Raw genomic sequence first — 20,591 nt, 5'->3', positions numbered from 1 at the left:
TTTCTAATTTGGCTAAATGTGACTTTAAAATTCTCCATTTCTTGTTATCCCAGTCTTTACACTGGTTACAGGTCAAATCTACAGAACACACTTGCCCCCTACAGTCAGTACAAAGGGTATGAGTCATAAGATGCCTTAGTCAACCTCGTATTGCAGCCTTTGCTGCAATAACGAATACTAGCTGAACTTGAGACTGACATGATATTGTGCAAACAAGTCACCTAGTCAAAAAAGTCTCAATCAGTGAAAGTCTCCAATCATGAAAATGTTTTAATTTTGAAAAAATCAGTCTCAAAAAACCTAACACTCGTAATCATGCCGAAGGCTACCAAAGATAAAAACATTTCACCAATTGGAAAACCATCAACCAGAAAGAGATCAGAATTCCAAATCAAGCTGACTTCTTACAGCAAATGTTAGTCATAAGCTGGCAAAAACAAATTGAAGCTCTCTGCTATGTTGTTCCTCTTGTTCCCCGAAAGTGGGTGGGGTTAGTCACCTACACAAAACAAAAGAAGTGCTACTGTGAATTTCAAAATTTAAGCTGCCGTGCGAGTTGAAACTATAGCTGTGTAATAAGTTACTTATATGAAAACCCTCATTCTTAGATGAAGCTAAGTGGTAGATAAATGCAGCAAGAGAGACTTTCTGGGATATTTAACATATATCACACTTTCTAGTAACTGACTTAAAATGACTGCACACTTGGAACAATGGAGGTATCAAGACATATAAGGGTCAAGGTCTGGCTGGGTGAGTGCATAGTCCAGTACCCAACCTATTGTCCAAGGAGTGAGTTTGATAGGTACCCTCCCTTTTCTGTGTACCTTCCCCAGACTGAGAGTGTGGCGGTAGTATGAAAATTGGGTTAGTGATTGAATTTTTTGTTTTTCTTATATTTGGTTTTTGTGTGTTTGTTAGTGTATGATTATTTGATTAATCTTTGTTTTTTCTTTTTTTTGCTTGCAGTTTGCTGAGTATGTCAGGGCAGAGTGATTTGATTTGCTCCCCTTCAACCCAGTGTGTAAGCAGCCTGAGAAGTTAGGATATTTCCTCAGCAGAAGCTATTTAGAAGTCGATATATACCAACAGGAACTGCGGTGGGAATAAGTCTGATGGCAACTGACAAATCAGTCGAGCAGCTAGTGAGACCAAATCCATTTTTATGTTCCATTCCAAGGTACACAGCAGTCACTTGAGACAGTGTCTGTCTCAAATGGCACCTCACTCTTGAGGTGCTTTTGTGTAGAAAAGACTGCTTTAAGAGATTCTAAGTAATTTCCGCCCTCAGCTTGGATTTAAAAGCTAAAATAAACTCTGTGATGATACCCAAACTGTGTGTTGACTTTCGTGATTGTCTTTGGATTACTCTGTGATGAAGATAAGGAACTATTTGGGACATATGCCAGAGGTGGAGATTTGTTAATATTTTGATTACTGGTAGTGTTAAGTTAGCTAAGTTAGGTATAGGAAGATTGTTTTGATAAGCTTAAGTGGCAAGTAGGAAATAAGTTAAGTATTGAAAGATGATAACTATGGCAATGGTAAATAAAATTAGGCTACAGTTCTGTTTGGAGGTCTTCAGACCAATGTACTGTAATATTAAGATTATTAAAGTAGGAATAGGTAATATGTGAGTTTTCTTATTAACCTCTAAATTTGTTCTCTGACACCTCATCCCCAATAGTGTACAGGCAGTCCACGGTTATCGGCAGGGTTCCGTTCCCGACGGCATGACGACAACCAAAAATCGGCGATAATAGCACTGATCCCTGGTTAGCGGCGCCGATAACCGGTTAGTGGCGCCGATAACCGGTGATCAGCGCCAATAACTGGTTATCAGCGCCGATAACCAGTTATCAGTGACAAAAATCTGGTTATTGTCGTTGCTAGACAAGCGCCCTAAAACCGGATCGCCGGTAACTGAAGCTGCCGATAACCGGGGACTGCTTGTATTAAAAAAGAAAAGCCCCTGCATAATTTTTGGCACCCAACGTGGGGTTGATTAGTAGAGTAGATTGGGGTACCTAATTTTGGATGGCAGAGAGAGAAGGTCTGGAAGGTGTTGGGTCAGATGAAGCAGAGCTTACAGGATAAGTTAGAGGAAAGCCAGGCAAGGAAAATTAGATTGGTTACAAGGATAGAGGCGATGGATGAGAAAGTCTGTGAGATGGCAAAAAAAAAAAAAAATGGCTGAAATGGCTAAGAGTGGGCCTGGTGTTGGGAAAGGAAGGGAGAACAATGGGGTAAAAGGTGCAAAGGAGAAAACCACTAAGAAAGGGAAGGAGTTGTCGAGTAAGAGTAGGGAAGCACTGGCCATGGATGATGACTGTATGAGTGAGGTGAGTGAAGGTGATGAGGAAGAGAAAAGTAAGAAAAGAAAGGGAAAGAAGAAGAGAACGTGGAAGGGGAGAGGTGTGAGGAAAGAGGAGTCAAGTTCCTGGATTTGGAGGGGTAGCTCAGACTCGGAAGTTGAGAATGATTGGAAGACTGGTGGTGGTGGTGGTGGTGGTGGTGGTGGGTGGTGGTGGCGGTGGTGGCGGTGGTGGCGGTGGTGGTGGTGGTGGTGGTGGTTTGAGTGAGGCAGAGGCGAAAGAGGCCAAATTAGTGTTCCTGAGGGAGGTTCCCTGATTGTGAAATTTTGCATCGGGAAGGGAAGAGACATATGTGAGTTTTCTGATGAGTATGAGAAGTATTGTAAGCAGAAGTGTGGGGAAAATGACAGTGTGTGGATGAAGCAGAGAGTTCTTGGATGGATGGTTAAAGATGTGCTATAGAAGTATGTGTGAGGGTGAGCCAGGGTATGAGTCCGTGAAGGCTAGAGTGATTAGGCAGGTGAAGAGAATGAAGGGAAGTGTTGTATACAAGAAGGATGATAGGTTCGAGGAGGTGAAGATGAAAGCCAGAGAGGAAGTGGGCTCGTATGCCCATAGGTTAGAAGCTTTGGCCAGAAGGAAGTATGGAGAGGAAGGAATTGAGGAAAACAAACACCTCTAGCGGAAGTTCTTGGCCACCATTTCAGAGACGATTAGGGTAATTCTGAATGAGAAGAAAAAGATCAGAAGCAGTGGTTGGGGAAGAGCTTAAATTGGGAGGATGTTTTAGAGATCCTAGAAGGCCTGAGAGTAGATTATGGTGAACCAAAGGAGATATATGTTGTGTCTGAGGTGGTAAATGGAAGGACATACAAGGATGTTTTGGTGAGTGAGGAGATAAGTGTGATCCGAGCCTTGTTGGAGGAGTGTAAGAGAGACTGGATGGAAGGAGAAAGAGTGTGCACGTGAATGTGGGGAATAACGGGAAAAGGAGCTGGAGCAGAAGCTGAGAGGTTTAGGAGTGGAAGTGTGAGTAGAGTGAATGGGAATGTGAGGGGAAGTCAGATGGGAATGAGCAGTAGCGATAAGGAGTGTTATTGGTGTAAAAGGACTGGGCATGTGAAAGTGGATTGCAGATGGGCCAATAGCGAGTGTTTCGGGTGTGGAATGACGGGGGCACATGTTGAAGGACTGCCCGCAAGCTAAAGAGTTGAAGTGTTTTGGCTGTGGAAAGGTGGGACACTGAGTGAGAGACTGCCAGAATGGAAGTCGTAGTGGAAACTGTGGAATGAGGGGCATTTTGCCAGGCTATGAGAGAACCCTCTGAGCAAGTAGGAAGGATGTGGAATGGATGTCACGTAAAGGTAGTCTGCCGTACCAAACCCCAACCCCTGGGAAATTGAGTGTGAAGGGGGTTCACCATGGTGAGTCCTCTGGTATGGAAGGGATAGATGTGTTGCATGTGAGAGAGGGGTTTCTAAGTGGGAATCTGTTTTGGGGAAGGAATAGATCGTTGTTTGTGTTTTAGAGTAGAATGTGGTGGAGTGTTATTGAAGGCGTTGATTGATATTAGGTGTAAGAGAAAACAAAAGAAAATACAGCATGAAGAGATTATGTGCTGGATATGTAATAGGGATAGGAGGCTTGGCAGTAAAGGTGTGCTTGAGGTTTGTTGAGTCGGTTACAATTGCAGGAGTAAGGTTGGAAGAGGATGAGTTTTATGTGGATAGCGTGAATGAGGGGTATGATATGTTGCTGGGGTATGCATTTTTGAAGAAAAACAGGGAGATAGTGTACTCAGAACAAGAAATGATAGAGATACGAATGGGGAGTGAAACGAGTGTGAAGTTGTATGTGGAGGAGGATGGACAAGTAAGCTTGAAGATGGTTTCTGGAGTGGAGATGTACGCAATGGAGGACCTACAACTGCCATGAGATTTGGGGTGTGTGTGGAGTGTGAAAGTAGGGTGGAGAACCAATGTTGGAGTCGGCGCAGAAAGTGTGGGTGAAATGTTCATGTTGGATGGTAGCTGAATGTTATGAGATAAGGCAGGTCGCACATGTATTTGATGGAATTATGGATGTAAAGGACCTAAAGGTGTATGTACTTGTGTATTGAGATGTGAAAAAGAAAAGGTGGAGAGGCATGCATCTGGGTAACAGATTGGGAAGCTTAAGAAGTGAGGTCGATTTGAGTAGTGATAAACATGTCAGGGGGTATGATGTGATGGCCAAAGGGGAAATGTCAGAAGAGTGGAGTAAAGAAAAGCTTAGGGAAAAGGTGAGATTGAATGAGAAGTTCAGCATGAAAGAGAAAAGAGCAGATGTATCAGCTGTTGTAGGAAAGAAAGTGTGTGTTGAGTCAAGGTGAGGACTTTGGGACACCTAGATTGCTGGAGTTCCGTATTTGGCTGACAGACAACACACTGATTTATCAGAGACCCTGACATTTCCCGACTCCGGTAACATGAGAGATTGAAGAGCAATGTGAAGAATTAGAAAGGATAGGAGTGATTGAACCCAGTAAGAGTGCTTGGAATAGTCCAATTGTGCCGGTAAGAAAGCCTTTTGGGGGACTGTGAATGTGTGTTGATTATCGGAGTAAATGAAGTGACAGCAAAAGAAAGATTCCCTATGTGTGTGGTGTCTGACTGTATGTACAATATGCATGGGATGAAAGTGTTTGGCAAGATGGATCTGGTAAGGGGGTATTATCAGATGCCAGTGGCAAAGGATTGTATGCCGATAACTGCTTTCTCAACTATGAATAAACATTATCAGTTCTGCAACCTCAGTTTTGGATTGGCATTTCAGAGAGCAACGACTATGGTACTGAGCAGTTTTCCCCGCAAGAATGTGTTGATGTTTCTTGACAACATTTTGGTGATGAGTAAGACTGTTGAAAAGCACAAGAGGTTGGTGCGAGCAGCATTGAAGTAGTTAAGAGGAAGTGGGGGTGAAAGTCAAGGTAAGTAAGTGTGAGTGGTTCGTGGCAGAGGTGGAGTTTTTGGGCCATAAGGTGAATGAGTCTGGTGTACAAAAGGCGGAAAAGTTGGTAGAAAAAGTGAGAAGTTTCCCTCCATCCAGGACCATGTGAGAGTTGCATGGATTTTTGGGATTGATCGAGTTTGGAATTAAGTTTGTGGAAGATTGTTCAGGGATGGCAAAACTGTTGTCAGAATGGACAGGCTGTAAGAAGAGTACAGTTGTGAGGTGGGATGAAAGAATGGTGAAAGTATTTGAGAAACAGAAAGAGGAGATGGTGAAGGATGTGGAGTTGGCTTACCTTGACTATAGTGCATATGCCAGCAAGTTAGAAGTGTATATGGATGTGAGTGGAGTGTCGATGGGTGGATGTTTGATGCAGAAGCAAATGGTGAATGGAATTGAAAGAGATAGAGTAACAGCATATGTAAGTGAGGCGTTTAGTTCGGCAGAGCAAAAGTATTCGACTGTTGAGAGAGAGTTGGCTGCACTGCAATTTTGTGTGAAAGCATTACGACTGTTTCTGTATGGTGTGAGGTTTGTGGTGCATATGGACCATCAACCTCTAGTGTATCCGCAGAGAATGAAGGGAGTGGATGCTACAGTTGTGCGAACTGTAGAGGATTTGAGTGACTTTGATTTTGTGGTAGGGTATACTGCAGGTAAAAAGAATATTGTTGCAGACATGATGTCCAGACTATCTGGGGGAGGGAAAGAAGAGAAAATGAAAGACATAAGACAAGAATATCTGCCAAGAGGACTGGTAGTAGCATGTGAGAGTAAGGGGGGTGATGACTCAATGTTTGAAAGTGTGTGGTATGGGATTGAATGATTTGGTAGATGAAGGTTTGAAGGTGCGGGTACCTGGCAGTGTGAATGAACTGAGGGCGGAGATGATTGAGGAAGTTTGCAAGAGGCCTGGATGTTGGGGAGTGTCAAATGTGGAGCAGTATAGGAAGAGTTTGAGAGCTATGATGTGTCCTGGAGTACACCTGTTTCAGGAGGTTCTGATGGTGGTGAGTTGGTGAGTAAGAGAGTATAAAGTGTCTGTGTCCATACACACTGGGGGTGAGAAACCTATAGTGTACCGACATGAGGGAGTGAAAGAGTGAGCATGAGTTGCATCTGTAGTGTTTGAGTGGGCTACACTGTAACTGGGTTGTAGAGAAAGATATAAAAGGAAGTATGAAGAGGAGGAAAACGTTGGAGTGAACGTCAGAGTTGTTGGAGGTGGAAAATGATAGTAAGGCGGTGAATGAAGGAGGTTTGGTTGGTGGTAGAGACAAATGTCAAGTGTATACACAAGAGGGGGAATGCAATGAATGTGGAAGTAGATATCAATGGAGGACAGTACTGTGGTTTGGTTGACATAGGAGCACTAACATTGTTGGTGAACGAGCCTGAGAATAGGGATGTTGAGAGAGTGAATGGGCAAGTTACAAGGAGAGCGGTGAATGTGTCAATAAGAGGTATGGCAGGAATCTTGGCTGGATGGGAGGAAGTGAGGTTGAAGGTAAAGTTAGGAGAGTTTGGGGTGGAAGCATGTTTTGTAGTACTGGGAGACGAGCAAATACCGTATTGTTTCCTGTTTGGGATAGATTTCTTGAGGAAGAACGCATTGGTAGTGGATGTTGGGAAAGGATTTCTGTTGAAAGACGAGGTTATTACATGGAAAATTAAAAGTGAGGCGGTAAATATGGCCAGGTTTGTGGGAATGACTGATAGGAGTTTGAGTGAGGAGGAGGATATAGTGGAGTTGGACAAGAGTGAGAATAAATTGCTGACAACAGAGGATGTTGAGATGCAGCAGAAGTGTTTGATAGTGAGTTGAAGAGGTGTAATAGAGAGGGAGTACCTGGAAGAAGATGGCCTTTGTTGTTGAGTAAATGGATATGGTTTGCTGAGAGATTTAGGTTGTGTGAAGGAGTGGTGTATTTTTCAAGAGAGAGAGGATGGGATAGCTGATGTATGTTCCATTGTTCTCGATAAGTGGAGCACTGGGGATGTGTATGTTAGTCCATGAGAAATATGACATTTTTATAAAAAAATAAAGTTTTATATATACTTACCCAGTAATTACATAGCTATTAGTTTCTTTTAACCAGCAGCTCAAGATTTCGAAACTGCAGGTCATGCTAGTTTGTATTGGTTATGGCAACATGCTCTGACCACTTTTGGGTGTAAGAGAAGGTACAACATAGCAAAGAGTTTCAGTTCGTTTATGCCCTCATGTCCAAGTGAGGGGAGATGGGTGGGCTCCGATTATGTAATTACTGGGTAAGTATATATAAAACTTTTAGTATAAAAATGTCATTTTTATATAAGTAACCTACCCAGTAATTACATAGCTGATTCCCACACTGAATGGAGATGGGAATGTTGGACATATCTACCCCAAACATTACTAATAGTAATGAGTTTGAGAATAGAAATTTGCTAACATTGAATCAATGTTCTTGAACCTTACCTGATAAGACAGCTGCTACAGGTAGATACAGCTTCTGGTTGGTGCTCATCTTATCCAGTAGAGGCGAGGCGGTAAAGCCTTGAGGGCCTACTACTACAGTGGGTGCTTTGTAGCGATGGACTAATTTCCGAAGGCTAGCAAAGTACAACAAGATGCCCCTTCCCAGGGCACAGTACCACACAAAATAACCAGGGTAAATAGTCACCATAACCACCAAAAAATCAAATTAAAAACACCAATACCAACCATAAAACCAAAAGACTGGAGGGTACTCCAAGTACATAGTACTCCTAGGCTCCCCAAAACTCAACACCCTAAGCAAGGCGAAGAGATTTAAGAAAGGACATTGCTTTCTACGTTTCCTTCCCCAACACCATGACAGCTGCGTAAAACAGACCCAAGGTACTACATTGATCGTAAGAAGTCTCGATATCCCTTAAATAATGCGATGTAAACACCAACTTGCACTTCCAAAACGTCGCTTGCACAACTGATGTGAGGGATAAATTGTGCTTAAACGCCAAAGATGTAGTGACTGCTCTTACCTCATGGGGTTTTACCTTGAAAGAGGAGAGTGGGTCTGTGTTCACCATGGAATGTGCTTCGGAAATCAGAGTCCTCAGAAAAAATGCCAGGGCATTCTAAGACAAGGGTCTAGAGGGATATTTCACAGAACACCAAAGGTTTCTTGAAGTACCACGAATGTCCTTCATTCTGTGTAGATAAAACTCAAGGGCCCTTACTGGACAGAGAGTTCTTTCTTCTTCAGACGGCCCCACTATCTCGGACAAGTTCGTGATCATAAAAGAACGAGGCCATGGATTCGATGGTGACTCGTTCTTAGCCAGAAATTCTAGGGAAAAGGAGCAAACTTCATTCCCCTGAGAAAATCTTGTGTTTCTGTCTACAGCATGGATTTCACTGGACCTCTTAGCAGTGGCCAAGGTGACCTGGTTAGATCCCTTAAAGAGATAGATTGCATGGGCTCAAAATGTGAACTGGAAAGCCACTTAAGGACCACGTCTAAATTCCAGGACAGCAAAGGTTTTTCTTTAAGCTTTGCGGTGTCAAAGGACTTAATAAGGTCGGACAAATCTTGGTTAGACGATGTCCATTCCTTTATGGCGGAAAACTGAGCTAAGCATAGCTCTGTATCCTTTAATGATAGGTTGAAGCGGAGACGAAGATCTGGGAGGAGAAGTCGAAGAATCATTGGGGCGTCTAGTAGATTGGGAGAGCAGGTCCTGAGTGTTCTTTTTCTGCAGGTCAGAGGTGATGTCCAGTACTGTAGCCTGTGGAAAAAGATACGTCTTGTCCAAGGGGGAGAATAAGAGGGCCGATCTCTGAGACGGAGTGACGCCTTTCGAAGTAAAGGAGCACCAAAGCTCCCTCTTCTTAAGAATACCCATGGCATACAGACTGGCTAACTCCTGCGTACTATTGCGAACGCCCCTGTAAATACAGGCAAGTACTCTCAAGAAATCCGACGATATTTCTTGAGGTAACAAAGAACACTCTCTAAGTTTGCGTACCAGAGCGCCCACCGCCCAGTCAAGGAAGCTCATCACTTCGAACACCTTAAAAATATTTTTAAGAAGGTGCGCAAGTTCCGAGGCCGAGAACATAATTTTGGCTGAAGAGAAAGCTGATCTCCTAGCCGAGTTGATAAGGCCGGAGAAGTTTCTCTGAGAGGAGGCAGAGACTCCCAGGGAAGGAGCTTCTCTGGTCACATAAAACCTGTAACTCAACCTGGACAATTTGGAAAGAGGGAAACAAAAAACTGCTTTGCCTTGTTCCCTCTTCTCAGAAAATTACCCTTCTACTTCATCAAGTGCCTTCTTTGCTGAAGAGGAAAGAACTAATTTCGGTAATTTCGAAGGACCGACTGAGGGGGCTTCTAAAAAGAAGGTCATAGCAGGAACGGAGGGAATAGCTGGTGAAAAGAAGCTAGGATAAGTTGCTAGCATGAATCTCAACAGCGCAGAGTAAACCAACGAAGGAGCATCTTGTTCTGGAACAACTTCTTCCTCAGAAGAGACAGGAGAAAGCGTTAAGTCCGCTGTCGTCTGAGCTGTAGGAGGAGTCTTCTGAAGCAAACTGAGAATATTATCCAGTGTGCTCTGAATCGGGTCAACTGGCAGAGGAACAACGTCCGAGACGACACTACTAAGAAGTGGGCACCAATGGGCGCTGTCGAGACGGGAGTCAGAGACAAAACCTGTTGGAAAATGGGTGCTCAACCGCAAACGGGAGTTGGGTGCTACGACACTAGTTGCTGGCTGCTCGGGCGCCGATTGTAGAGATGAAGGCGCTGGGTGCGCAACTCCTGATGCAGTCGCTTCTTTATTCGATGAAGAATGTCTCCACGCCACAAGGTGCTTCAGCGCCAAATTATGATTATCATTCGAAGAAGATGAAGAGAATTGTTCCGGGGTGTCCCAATGACTACACGATGGGCACGCTGAATCCTTGCTCTTCTTATAAGGAACAGGGGAAGAAATCTCAAACTCTAATGCACGTCTTTTCAGTGGGCGTGAGCTTGTCCGCATAGCGTCATGCGCGCCTGGGACTAAAATCTTCGGAGCTGGAGGACATACAATGAGCGCTCACTTGAAGGCCTTTCCAACAGCCTTTGGTTGCAGTCTGGGATTCATCGACAGACTGAACCGAGGGGGCGACTGCTCGGGGGCAGACCCCACCGACCTCCCTTAGGCTGCCAGTTTGACTCCTTCCAGGTGCTGGGGAGTATGTCAGGGACCTTGGCCTTGGAGAATCAGAGGGCCGAACAGCCACCTCCTCCACTATCACTGGGCGCCACAGGGAGCTCTGACTCACTTTGTCAATTAGCACTTTCACCGACGACGCTAATTTAGCGATTGATTGAACAGTCAACTCAAAACGAGTGTCGATTTTCGACTCCAGACTGGTGATGGTGTTGGGGTTGGAAACATGAGAGTGAGGTAAAGGAGACGGTTGCACAGGTGGAGATGGAATGGGAACAGAAGAAATTACTGGGGCAATTGCATCCGACTTAGCGGATAAATCCGACTAGCTAAAGCTTTACTAGATTCCATATTCCCTAGCCATGGCTTTCCTCTTCCTATCTCTAGCTAGTTTCTTGAGACGTGCATCTAAAGTCTTCACTTCTTAATATCCCAGTCATTATACTCCTCACAACGTAAATCTACTGAACATGTTTGTCCCCTACATAGAATACAAACAGTGTGTGAGTTGTAAGATTCTTTAGTTAGTCTAGTACTGTAACCTTTGTTGCAATACCTAATACTGCTGTAGAACTACTAGTGTCAGACATCCTAGAAAAGTCTAATACAAGGCAAAAAAACGGGCAAAGAGTCGTAAACCAATGATCAAAACTCGCCTAACACTATCTTAATTATGCCGAAAGGCTACGAAAATAAATACTTCACCAATTGAAGATAAGGCAAACAACCAGCAAAGTATAAATTCCAAAATTCGAGCTGCTGCCAACCACAGTCCTTCAACCACAGCCAGCAGAAACAAATTGAAGCTCTTTGCTATGCTGTACCTTCTCTGCGTGACTCGCAATTTCAAAATTTTGAGCTGCCAGTTAAAAGAAACTAATAGCTATGTAATTACTGGGTAAGTTACTTAAATAAAAATGGATATATGGGGAAGTTTAAGTTAATCAAGTGTATGAAAGAGCAGATGTTTTCCCCATATTTAAGGAAAATTTGTACAGATGTGGCGGTTACCTGTGAAGAATGTCAGAAAGGAAAATATCAGAGAGTGCATGCTAGCCCGCCTGTTTTGATGTTGAGTATGAAAGAGCCATTTGAGTTGGTGGCAATTGATTGTGTAACTTTGCCAATAACTGCAAGAGGAAATGTGGGTACAGTTGTTATGGTAGATCATAAAAGTAAGTTTGTAACTTGTGCAGCAGTCAAGAATAAAACTAGTGAGAATGTTGCAAGAGTGGTCAGTATGGTCTTGTTGCCTGTATGTGTGAGGAAGCCAGTAAGAATGTTGAGTGATAACGGGCTGGAGTTTATTGGTAGACCATTAGAGCAAATGTTGAGAGAGTGGGGTATCGAGCATGTAGTAACAACTCCATACATGCTGAGTGTGATTGGTTTGGCGGAACGAACCAGAATGATTTTGAGTGAGATGTTACGAATGTTGACTGATAGAGAGAATGCATCGGATTTGTTGTTAGGAAGACTGGTAGCAATGTATAATGGGTCAGTACATAAAAGCACTGGCATGCTTTCAAGTGAATGTGTGATGAATTATGTGAGAGCGAGGTTGGATTTGAATGAAGAAGAGCAGGATGTGTGGAGACAGGCAAATGAAAGGTGTGAGAGTTTCAGAGTAGGTGATAAAGTGTTGAAGGAGGCAGCTGAGAAAGGAAGATTAAGTGTGTGAGATGAGGGAGAAATATGAAGGTCCATATATAGTGAAAACAGTGTGGTCAAATGGAGTGAGTTGTGTTAGAAGGTAAGAATGAAGAAGGAAAAGGGAAGGTAATAAGATAACACTAAAACCAGTTGAGAAGATGGAGAGAACCACCAAAATACATAACTGAGCAACTCATTAGGAAGTTGTTAAGGGAGGAAAAGGAGTGAGGAAAGAGAAGAAGATATAAATTGGGGAGATAAGCAGCTAGTGTTCGTGGAACGTAAGAGGAGGTCTAAAAGGAGCAGTAGAAAAAGTAAGGGTACATTTACTAAATTGTTTGGTGAGAGTGGTGAGAGTATACATGATGGGTTGTTTGATTTTGAGAGGTTTGAGAAGTCAGTAAGTGACAGAAGTGAAAATATCCTTGCGGTATGGTCTGGTGGTACTGTAAATGAGGGTGTACTGTAATTGATTTTGAGGGATTTGAGTGGGATGTGGAAGGAGTGAACTTGGTGAGCACAAGGAATGTGGATGAGGATATGCAAGAGTTGGATGGAATGGAAACAATGCCAAGTCATGAGAAAGATGGTACGTACAGTGTGTGAGAGTTTCCTTTGAGTGAAAGTGTTGAAAGAATAAGTGTGAATGAGAAAGGGTTAGCTATTAGGGAGTGAGAGTGGGGGAGTTTTGGATAACTGAGGCAGAGCCTAGCAGAATTAATTGAGAGTATAAGATAGATGATAGAAGCCATGTCAGGTGTTAGTGAGGTTGAAATAGACTTAAGTCTCCAAGAGTTTGAATGAAGTTGGTGTAAGTAGTTCGGAACCAAGACTGGGTGAGCCTAGTGCAGTTGGAGTATAATCGAGTGGAGAAGAGATGGTGAATGAGAGGCCATGGACCTGAAGCCAAGGTCCAGTTCCAGAGTATGAATGGGTAGTGAGAAAGGGATTAAAAAAAAAGAAAAGAAATAAGATTTCATTTATTTTAGGGGGAGTGTGGTGGTAGTATCAAAACTGGATTTGTGTGATTAAATTTTTTTTTTATATTTAGTTTTTGAGTGTTTGTTAGTGTATAATTATTTGGTTAATCTTTGTTTTTTCTTTTTTTACTTGCAGTTTGCTGAGTGTGTCAGGGTAGAGTGATTTGCTCCCCTTCAACCCAATGTGTAAGCAGCCTGAGAAGTTAGGATACTTCCTCAGCAGAAGCTATTTAGAAGCAGATATCTACCAACAGGAACTGTGGTGGGAATAAGTCTATTGGCAATTGACAAATCAGTCAAACAGCTGGTGAGACCAAATCCATTTTTAAGCTCCATTCCAAGGTACACAGCAGTTACTTAAGACAGTGTCTGTCTCAAATGGCACCTCACTCTTCAAGTGCTTTTGTATAGAAAAGACTGCATTAAGAGATTCTAAGTAATTTTTGCCCTCAGCTTGGATTTCATTGCTAAAATAAACTCTGTGATGATACCCTAATTGTGTGCTGACTTTCGTGATCGTCTTTGGATCACTCTGAGATGAATTGCCGAGAAAGATACGGAGCTATTTGGAACATATGTCAGAGTTGGAGATTTGTTGATAATATTTTGATTACTGGTAGTATTAAGTTAGGCTAAGTTATGTATAGGAAGATTGTTTTGATAAACCTAAGCGGCAAGTAGGAAATGAGTTAGGTTAAGTATTGAAAGATGATAATTAATAAACTGTGGCAAATGTAAATAAAATTAGGTTAAGGTTCTGCCTGAAGGTCTTCAGACCACTGTAATATTGTATTAAGGTTATTAAAGTAGGAAGAGGTAATATGCGAGTTTTCTTATTAAACTCGCAATCTGCTCTGACACCTCATCTCCAACAGTGTCTTGAAAAAAAAAAAAAGCCCCTACAAGGAGAAGCAGTATGCAAGCAAGGAATGGGAGGAGGTACAGCATGGAGGGGTTCAGCAACATCATGGTCATATTCTTTTCAATGTAGACTGGTGAAGGCTTCCTAATAACTCCTCTTCTTCCTACTATACTTATCCCACAAGAGGAGAGGCAAGTACAAAATGTGCCCCTACACAAACTGCAAAACCTTGTTTTTTTTTTTCTCCATATTAATAAAAAAAAATATGTCCCAATAATCATACAAAAGCAAATACTTTAAGTTAACAGACAGCCTAGTGGAGAGCGTAGCACGTAAAACTTCTGATGTGTCAACAGCAGTGGAGAGAGCTTCCTGGATTTGCTGGACAGCTGGGAATGTTCTGACTTGGAGATGAAACCATTAACCTGGTCCAAAACACAAGCTAGCTGAGACCACAACATTCTGAATGACGGTCTTGCTTCAAGAGCACAACTGTGGGTAAACTCAATTGATGAGATCAAGTTCAGAGGGGAATCCTTGGTTGGTCCCCTAAATCACTGTGCTAATGAATGAGTTCTATGATCTCTCAAAAGCACCTTTCAACTCTGCCTGCTGGGATTCTCAAGAAACAAGGCCCTCTGTCCCATCAGATCCCCAAAAGCAGGTGTAGAATCCTCTTACTGGGAGAGGATATGACAAACCAGTCTGCCCTTCTGATCATTCTCTGGCATGTGACCTGTGTTACCGACATCTATCAAAGTGCCATGGGCTGAGGATGACTTGTGAAACAATCAAAGTCAAATTAAGTGGGGATATGGGAGAGCGAACTTGAGCAACATAGTGCATACACACCAACCCCCAAGGTTCTAAACAAACCATAAACTGATGGGTGCTGTACATAAAGTGCATGCATTCTGTCACAGTACCCACACATATATGACTGCAACCTGTTGCACATGAACCGCCTGTCTGCATCCTCACGACCTGGGGACTGCGCATGCAAAAAGCGAGAAGGAAACACTGATTCTTCCCTACATGCCTCTGGAAAAGCATGGCTGTAGAGGCCACAGGCTGTCCTCCTATCCAAGAAGTGTTGCGTAGACTTTGGGTACCGAGCATGTCAACCCTGCTTATAGAAGATGCAACACCCGCAGGTGAACAACCACCACTGCTAACTCTAGGAGGGGGAAGGCACTCACCTGAAGTCCAGCAGGACTTCTTTTGAGAGGACTTTTTCTTAAAACAGGAAAAGGAAGCAAAAGATGATAGGGAGAAGGGAAAGAAAGAGATTAACAAGGAGGAAAAGCACTTGTATTTCTTCAGGAGGAGCAGAACTGGTTGAGGTGATGACAACAGACATCGATAAAGCAGCAGCTATGATTGATGCCAGTGGGGCATCTCCCATGGGAAGGTCAACTATTACTGGAGGCTAAACAGCAATGAGCGCCTTAGTGACGCAGCAACAGCAGAGACCCCTCCTGACTTATTTAAGGCTAAGCAGTCTAGGAATGCTGAGAAAGATGAGCTCCCCACACACTGGGGATATCACTTGAGGGGAGTCCAACAAACCTGTCTGACCTGCCAGTGGAAGAGAGCATGTGAGGGTCACTCACTTTCTTGCACGTAGGCATGTTAGGAGCAAGTTGACGTTTGTGTGTGTTGGTGGGGGATGGATATGTGAGGTAGGGGCAGGGTTGCAATAGTTATTCTCTTCTAACAATACTGATGACTGCTTCTTGGTCTTTCTCTTCTTTCTCCCAAAACTTTTTTTTACTAAGATGGCAACCAACTCATACACTCTTCACTGGAAAGGTCTGGACTGCAGGTCATACCCATACAAAGAGACTGATGACAGTGTGGACCCACACATGAAACACCCATACACATGCTCAGACCCTCTGTCATTTATCCATTGCGAGAAGCAAACACACAAAAGAAAAAGTAAAAAGTTTGAACTTGGTAGTCAGCAGTAGAGCAGCAAAATGTTGTCACCTGACAGCAGCCGAAGAAAAGGGGGTCAGTGACAACAAGTAAGTGGGAGGTCTTCTCCCCATTTACTTTATCACCAGTTTACCGTTTTACTAACTTTCAATGCCTGATTCCAGCTCACACTGACAAATACTACATAGAGGGTGATGGCTTGCATTTCCATATGAACAAGTAGTAGTTTCATTTTTTGTTTTGTTTTAGGGGCGCGCCGGTCTTCAAATTTCAAGTAATGACTGTTGTGGAATGTTTTATCTCTAAATAAACATATCCTGAAGTGTTTTTGTTCAAAAAAAAGTTTTAGATTGGTTTATTGACAATTCTGTTCATCACTTGTATGGCACTGTAAGCGACAAACTGTAGCAAAACTTGTAACAAATTTTCTAGTCCTGTTCAGTTCCAAATCATTGATATGTTTTTGTCACACACTAAAATATCCCATTCTCTCTAGTGTAGTGTCGAAGAAAATGAGAGATCTGAGCAACTCGCTCAAAATGTCCCAATTGTCTCAAGACTCATGAAAGTGGCACCACAGATGTACTGAGCCCAATAATTTACATATAATGTTTTGTATTTCGTAACTTATTATTACAGCTTTGTATTTACTGATTTTTTATATTTCTTGACCTATTTTTACAGTAAAATAACCACAATATGAAAATCAACATGCTAAAAGCAAAAATAGATACGTGCAAATGAACAGCAATCTTCCTCATCACCATTCACATGCATGAAATCTATCATAATTGAAATAATTTACATGTCCATTTATTTTGTCTCACAAAATAGAATGAATATTATGTTTTATTTCCTCAGGATATCTATAAAGGGTCTCCATTCACGAATAAGAGAAATATCTATGTATATGGCAACATTTCTTTCAGATGTGCCATGTAGTGCCACAGTGTACTTCATGAATGTCAATCAACAAAGAGGAAACCAAGCATGGATCACATTTCTTCCCATTAAATTATTTTGCACATTTCAGATGTTTCTTATATGAAGAACTACTTTTACTACAAAAGAACCAGCTTTCTAACTATCACAGTTTAATAGTTATTATAATATAAGCAAAAAAATTTTTTTTTTCTCCATGTTCTCAAAACTTACATTTTCAAAAAGTAAAGGGCAGTTACTCAAAGAAGACTGAACCAAATTTGATAAAACTTGCACAGGTTGTAGTATAACTATATATCTTTAATTTCGTGCAACGAAAATTATTTTTCATTCCAACTTTTTTATACGATTTATGAAAAATTACGTAATCTTTTTTTTACTGCAAAATTTATAAACCTAGAGGTTGAATATTCTGATTTCCTGGCACAGGTATTTTTAGTATTAGTATAAGTGGTAAACTTTTGAAGAAAATTCCTTCAATCATAATGCAGCTAGGGTCACTTACTTGGTAATGTAATGGGGCCTTATGGCATCAGCATGCCCATTAAACTGACAACAAGGAAAGGAAAAAGAAAATCTTCAAATAAAAGGCAACAAAATTTACCCTATTTATTAATTTCAGCACCAAATCTTCATGTTCTCAAACCAAGTTTAAAAGAGTACTGATACCTCAGGTTCATTTGATTTCTATTTCATACTCATATTTAATTAGGAAATTGAATAATTGTACCTTTTAGCCATTTATATTTAAAAAGAAAATATATTAATGATATCTTCTAGAGACCATAGGCAACAGTTTAAGAGTAATTTAAAACAATGCTTAAAGAAATTTTTGTTTCATTCAGATAGCTTTTCCTTGGTCTGATTGCAGCCTATCAAGTTATAACTGCGTAATTGACTGATTGATTGATTTAATGTTCTGTGGGATTAAGACTACTTAAGTCATTAATGCCAGTACCATTTGTCAAAAATGAAGAAATTTATATACAACCTATGGAAATAACCAGATAAATAAAAAAAATTCAATCTGTAGCTTCTGTACAAAACCTGTTTTTGATACAAACCTAAAAATGTCACAGGCATCATAAACAACTTCTTCGCCAAGGACTTTGGCTAAAATGCAACAGCCATTCTCGTCTCGGGCCTAGGAGAGAAGTCTCCTGCTGATGTCCCTAAGACTGGGGCATTTAAATGTAAAGGGACCAGGCAGCCATCACAGTGCAGCTGATTTTCATTTACTACTAAAAACTTGAAACTTGTGTGTGAGGCAGTATAACAAGTACATAATCCTGTGTATTGCTTGATGGATTAAAAGTACCGGAGTATGGAGAGATGTCCCCATAGTCAGGTAAGCTAGACTAGTACATTACCTGGGCAGGGGTAGAATGTGTCCTATAGGCTTAGCTGAAAATAGTTTTGCAATTTAGGATAGGGAATGAGTTTTTTAAGGGCACATTCTTATCCACTTTCTATAGAGGCCTAGGCTACATTATTTTTTTCTAATGCATAGGCCATCTAAAAAGGCTTATAGCCCAGCCTTAACCTAGCCTAAAACCTAAGTAAAACTAAAATTCAACATGTTAGGCTACTTTAAATGTAGCCCTTACTGGTTACTAAAAGTAATTATTGCCAGTACGTAAGATTTATACGCTGTGTTTCACCTTTTAATAGATCAGCTTAGACTTTGGTCCTCATGTAGGCTTTGGAAATGCTGAAAATATCCTGCACTAGCATAAAAAAAAGAAAAATGAAAACTGTAAGCCCAGCTTGGCCAGGTGCTTGATCCGAGATATTTATTACTAGCCTGTGCAAAATCTACGATGAAAAAACCGGGTTTGACCAATGACCTGCATCCCTCGCTTGCAAAATGCTTAGGCTGCACTTAAGTAGGTTATCGGCTCTTAGGATAACCCACTTGCCCGAAAGTTTCAGACTGATGTTGAACAAAACGTAGCCAAGAGGTGTATGTACCTTTCCTGAACTCTATTTTGGCGTCACTTTCTCTTCCGATATATGTCTCCTCATTTCTTACTCTTAAGGTTGTCATTCACAACAGAACAAACTCTGTTAAACCGATCGTTCTTTCCACAAATAACCAATCAGCTGTTTGTAGGTGAGCTGCACCACACTCCAATCCAATTCTCCGCTCGACTCTTCCTTCCACTTATTTCAAATTTCACATAAAAACCACATGGAACCGATGCTTCTCGTCTTTGGGCTTAATCGCGTAAGTTTTGTCACTTGTTGAGTGTATGGGTCTTTTTGACAGATATTTAACACCAACAGATATGTAAACACATCCCGGAGACTGCGGAGAAGCGCTGAAGTGAAGCTACAAAACAACGGAACAAAAGAGCATCGAAAAAGCATTTGTTAGGGGATTCTTCTTCTAAGTGATGACTTACCGTTGGATACGTTTCATTTAGTCAAGACTGTCATAACTTCACTTCAGTTATTGCTATTGGCAAAATTTACTGCAAAAGCAAATCTAAAGTATTTAAATATCACAAAATAATTATTAAATAACTTATTTACGAACTTTGAGGTTATTCCATCTGCCTCTTCGTCGATCATTTATTATTAACCTGAATGAAAGTCACTTTTACTTCACTTGGAGCACAACCAGTGCTAACGTTCTTGCATAACCAGGCGATCTAAATATATTCTGAATTGTCAACTATCATTCCTGATCCTTTCCTATTACTTTACTTATACAATCACAAACAATATCAAACAAACTAACAAACATAGTGTACGATATATTGCACAACGGTCGTAAGGAATGAATTGAATTGCTTGGTAATATGATCTACATTTTAGGTTTTTTGGCCAAAGTAAAATGACGGATTATTTTTTCCCTAGTGGTTACGTTCCCAATGACCAACCGTTTAAATGTGCCCCAAAGTTAGAAAAAAAGGTTACGGAAAACTAGCCGTAATTTCTCAGTTCAAACATCCTTGACTCAACCGCAGGCTTAGAATGCGTAGGTGAGCAAATAACTTTCACTGTTTACCTCTTATTTTTGTGGATGCTCTTTATCGGGATTTTGTTGTTTGATCAAAGAATAATTAAGTTTGTTTATTTCACAATAATGTTCTTGAATATTGGTTGTCTTTATAATTGGTTCAACTTTCATTTCTGAAAGTTTTCACTCATATTCTCATAGTGATACTTGCGTCGTCGTACCCTGAAATTTATCAAGGTTTAAGACTACTCTCTATCTCTCAACGATGCTGTTCTAGGTCACTCAGGCTCTAACTCCGTTCTTTTTCCTTACCTTAATTTGAAAATTGTCTTTCTTCATCCCGCTAGTAGTACAATCTAAAACCGTCTAACCGAATACTGCTGCTTTAGACTTACTGTTGGGAGCATCAGTTCATATGCCAATTGTTATTTAATGCCTTCCTTCACAAGTTCACCTCCTCCCCGTAGGGGGGGTAGTGACGTCAGTTCACCTCACGTAGTGCACTGCAGGCATTACTTAAGGTTCTTTGCAACGTCCCTTTGGCCCCTAACTGCAACCCCTTTCATTCCTTTTACTATACCATCGTTCATATTCTCTTTCTTCCATTTTACTTTCCACCCTCTCCTAACAATTGCTTCATAGTGCAACTGCGAAGTTTTCCTCGGGTTACACCTTTTAAACCGCCTTTACTCTTAATTTCAGTTTCAGCGCTGATTACCTCATAGGTCCCAAAGTTTGGCTTGTGGCCTAAATTTTAT

At 41.5% G+C, this 20,591-nt stretch overlaps 2 protein-coding genes across 4 annotated transcripts in view; one reads left to right on the top strand and one right to left on the bottom strand.

The window, feature by feature from the left end:
- PAN3 (Poly(A) specific ribonuclease subunit PAN3) overlaps positions 1-19,209 on the bottom strand; it is a 165,722-nt gene extending 146,513 nt beyond the window's left edge. For 2 of the 3 annotated variants that reach the window (XM_067108789.1, XM_067108791.1), the window contains exon 1: positions 18,840-19,209. The gene's annotated coding sequence lies outside the window, so the exon portion shown is untranslated. The remainder of the gene's footprint in view (positions 1-18,839) is intronic. The other variant, XM_067108790.1, reaches the window with a different exon arrangement.
- LOC136841924 (uncharacterized) lies at positions 11,416-12,171 on the top strand. Its single transcript, XM_067109342.1, has one exon. It carries the CDS (start codon positions 11,416-11,418, stop codon positions 12,169-12,171), a length of 756 nt encoding a protein of 251 aa, XP_066965443.1.
- Positions 19,210-20,591: the final 1,382 nt, after the last annotated feature.

This window comes from Macrobrachium rosenbergii, chromosome 9, assembly GCF_040412425.1.
Source record: "Macrobrachium rosenbergii isolate ZJJX-2024 chromosome 9, ASM4041242v1, whole genome shotgun sequence".
Lineage (NCBI taxonomy): Eukaryota > Metazoa > Arthropoda > Malacostraca > Decapoda > Palaemonidae > Macrobrachium > Macrobrachium rosenbergii.
Note: the sequence above shows the minus strand (reverse complement) of the source record. Positions and strands in the feature narration are given on the sequence as shown.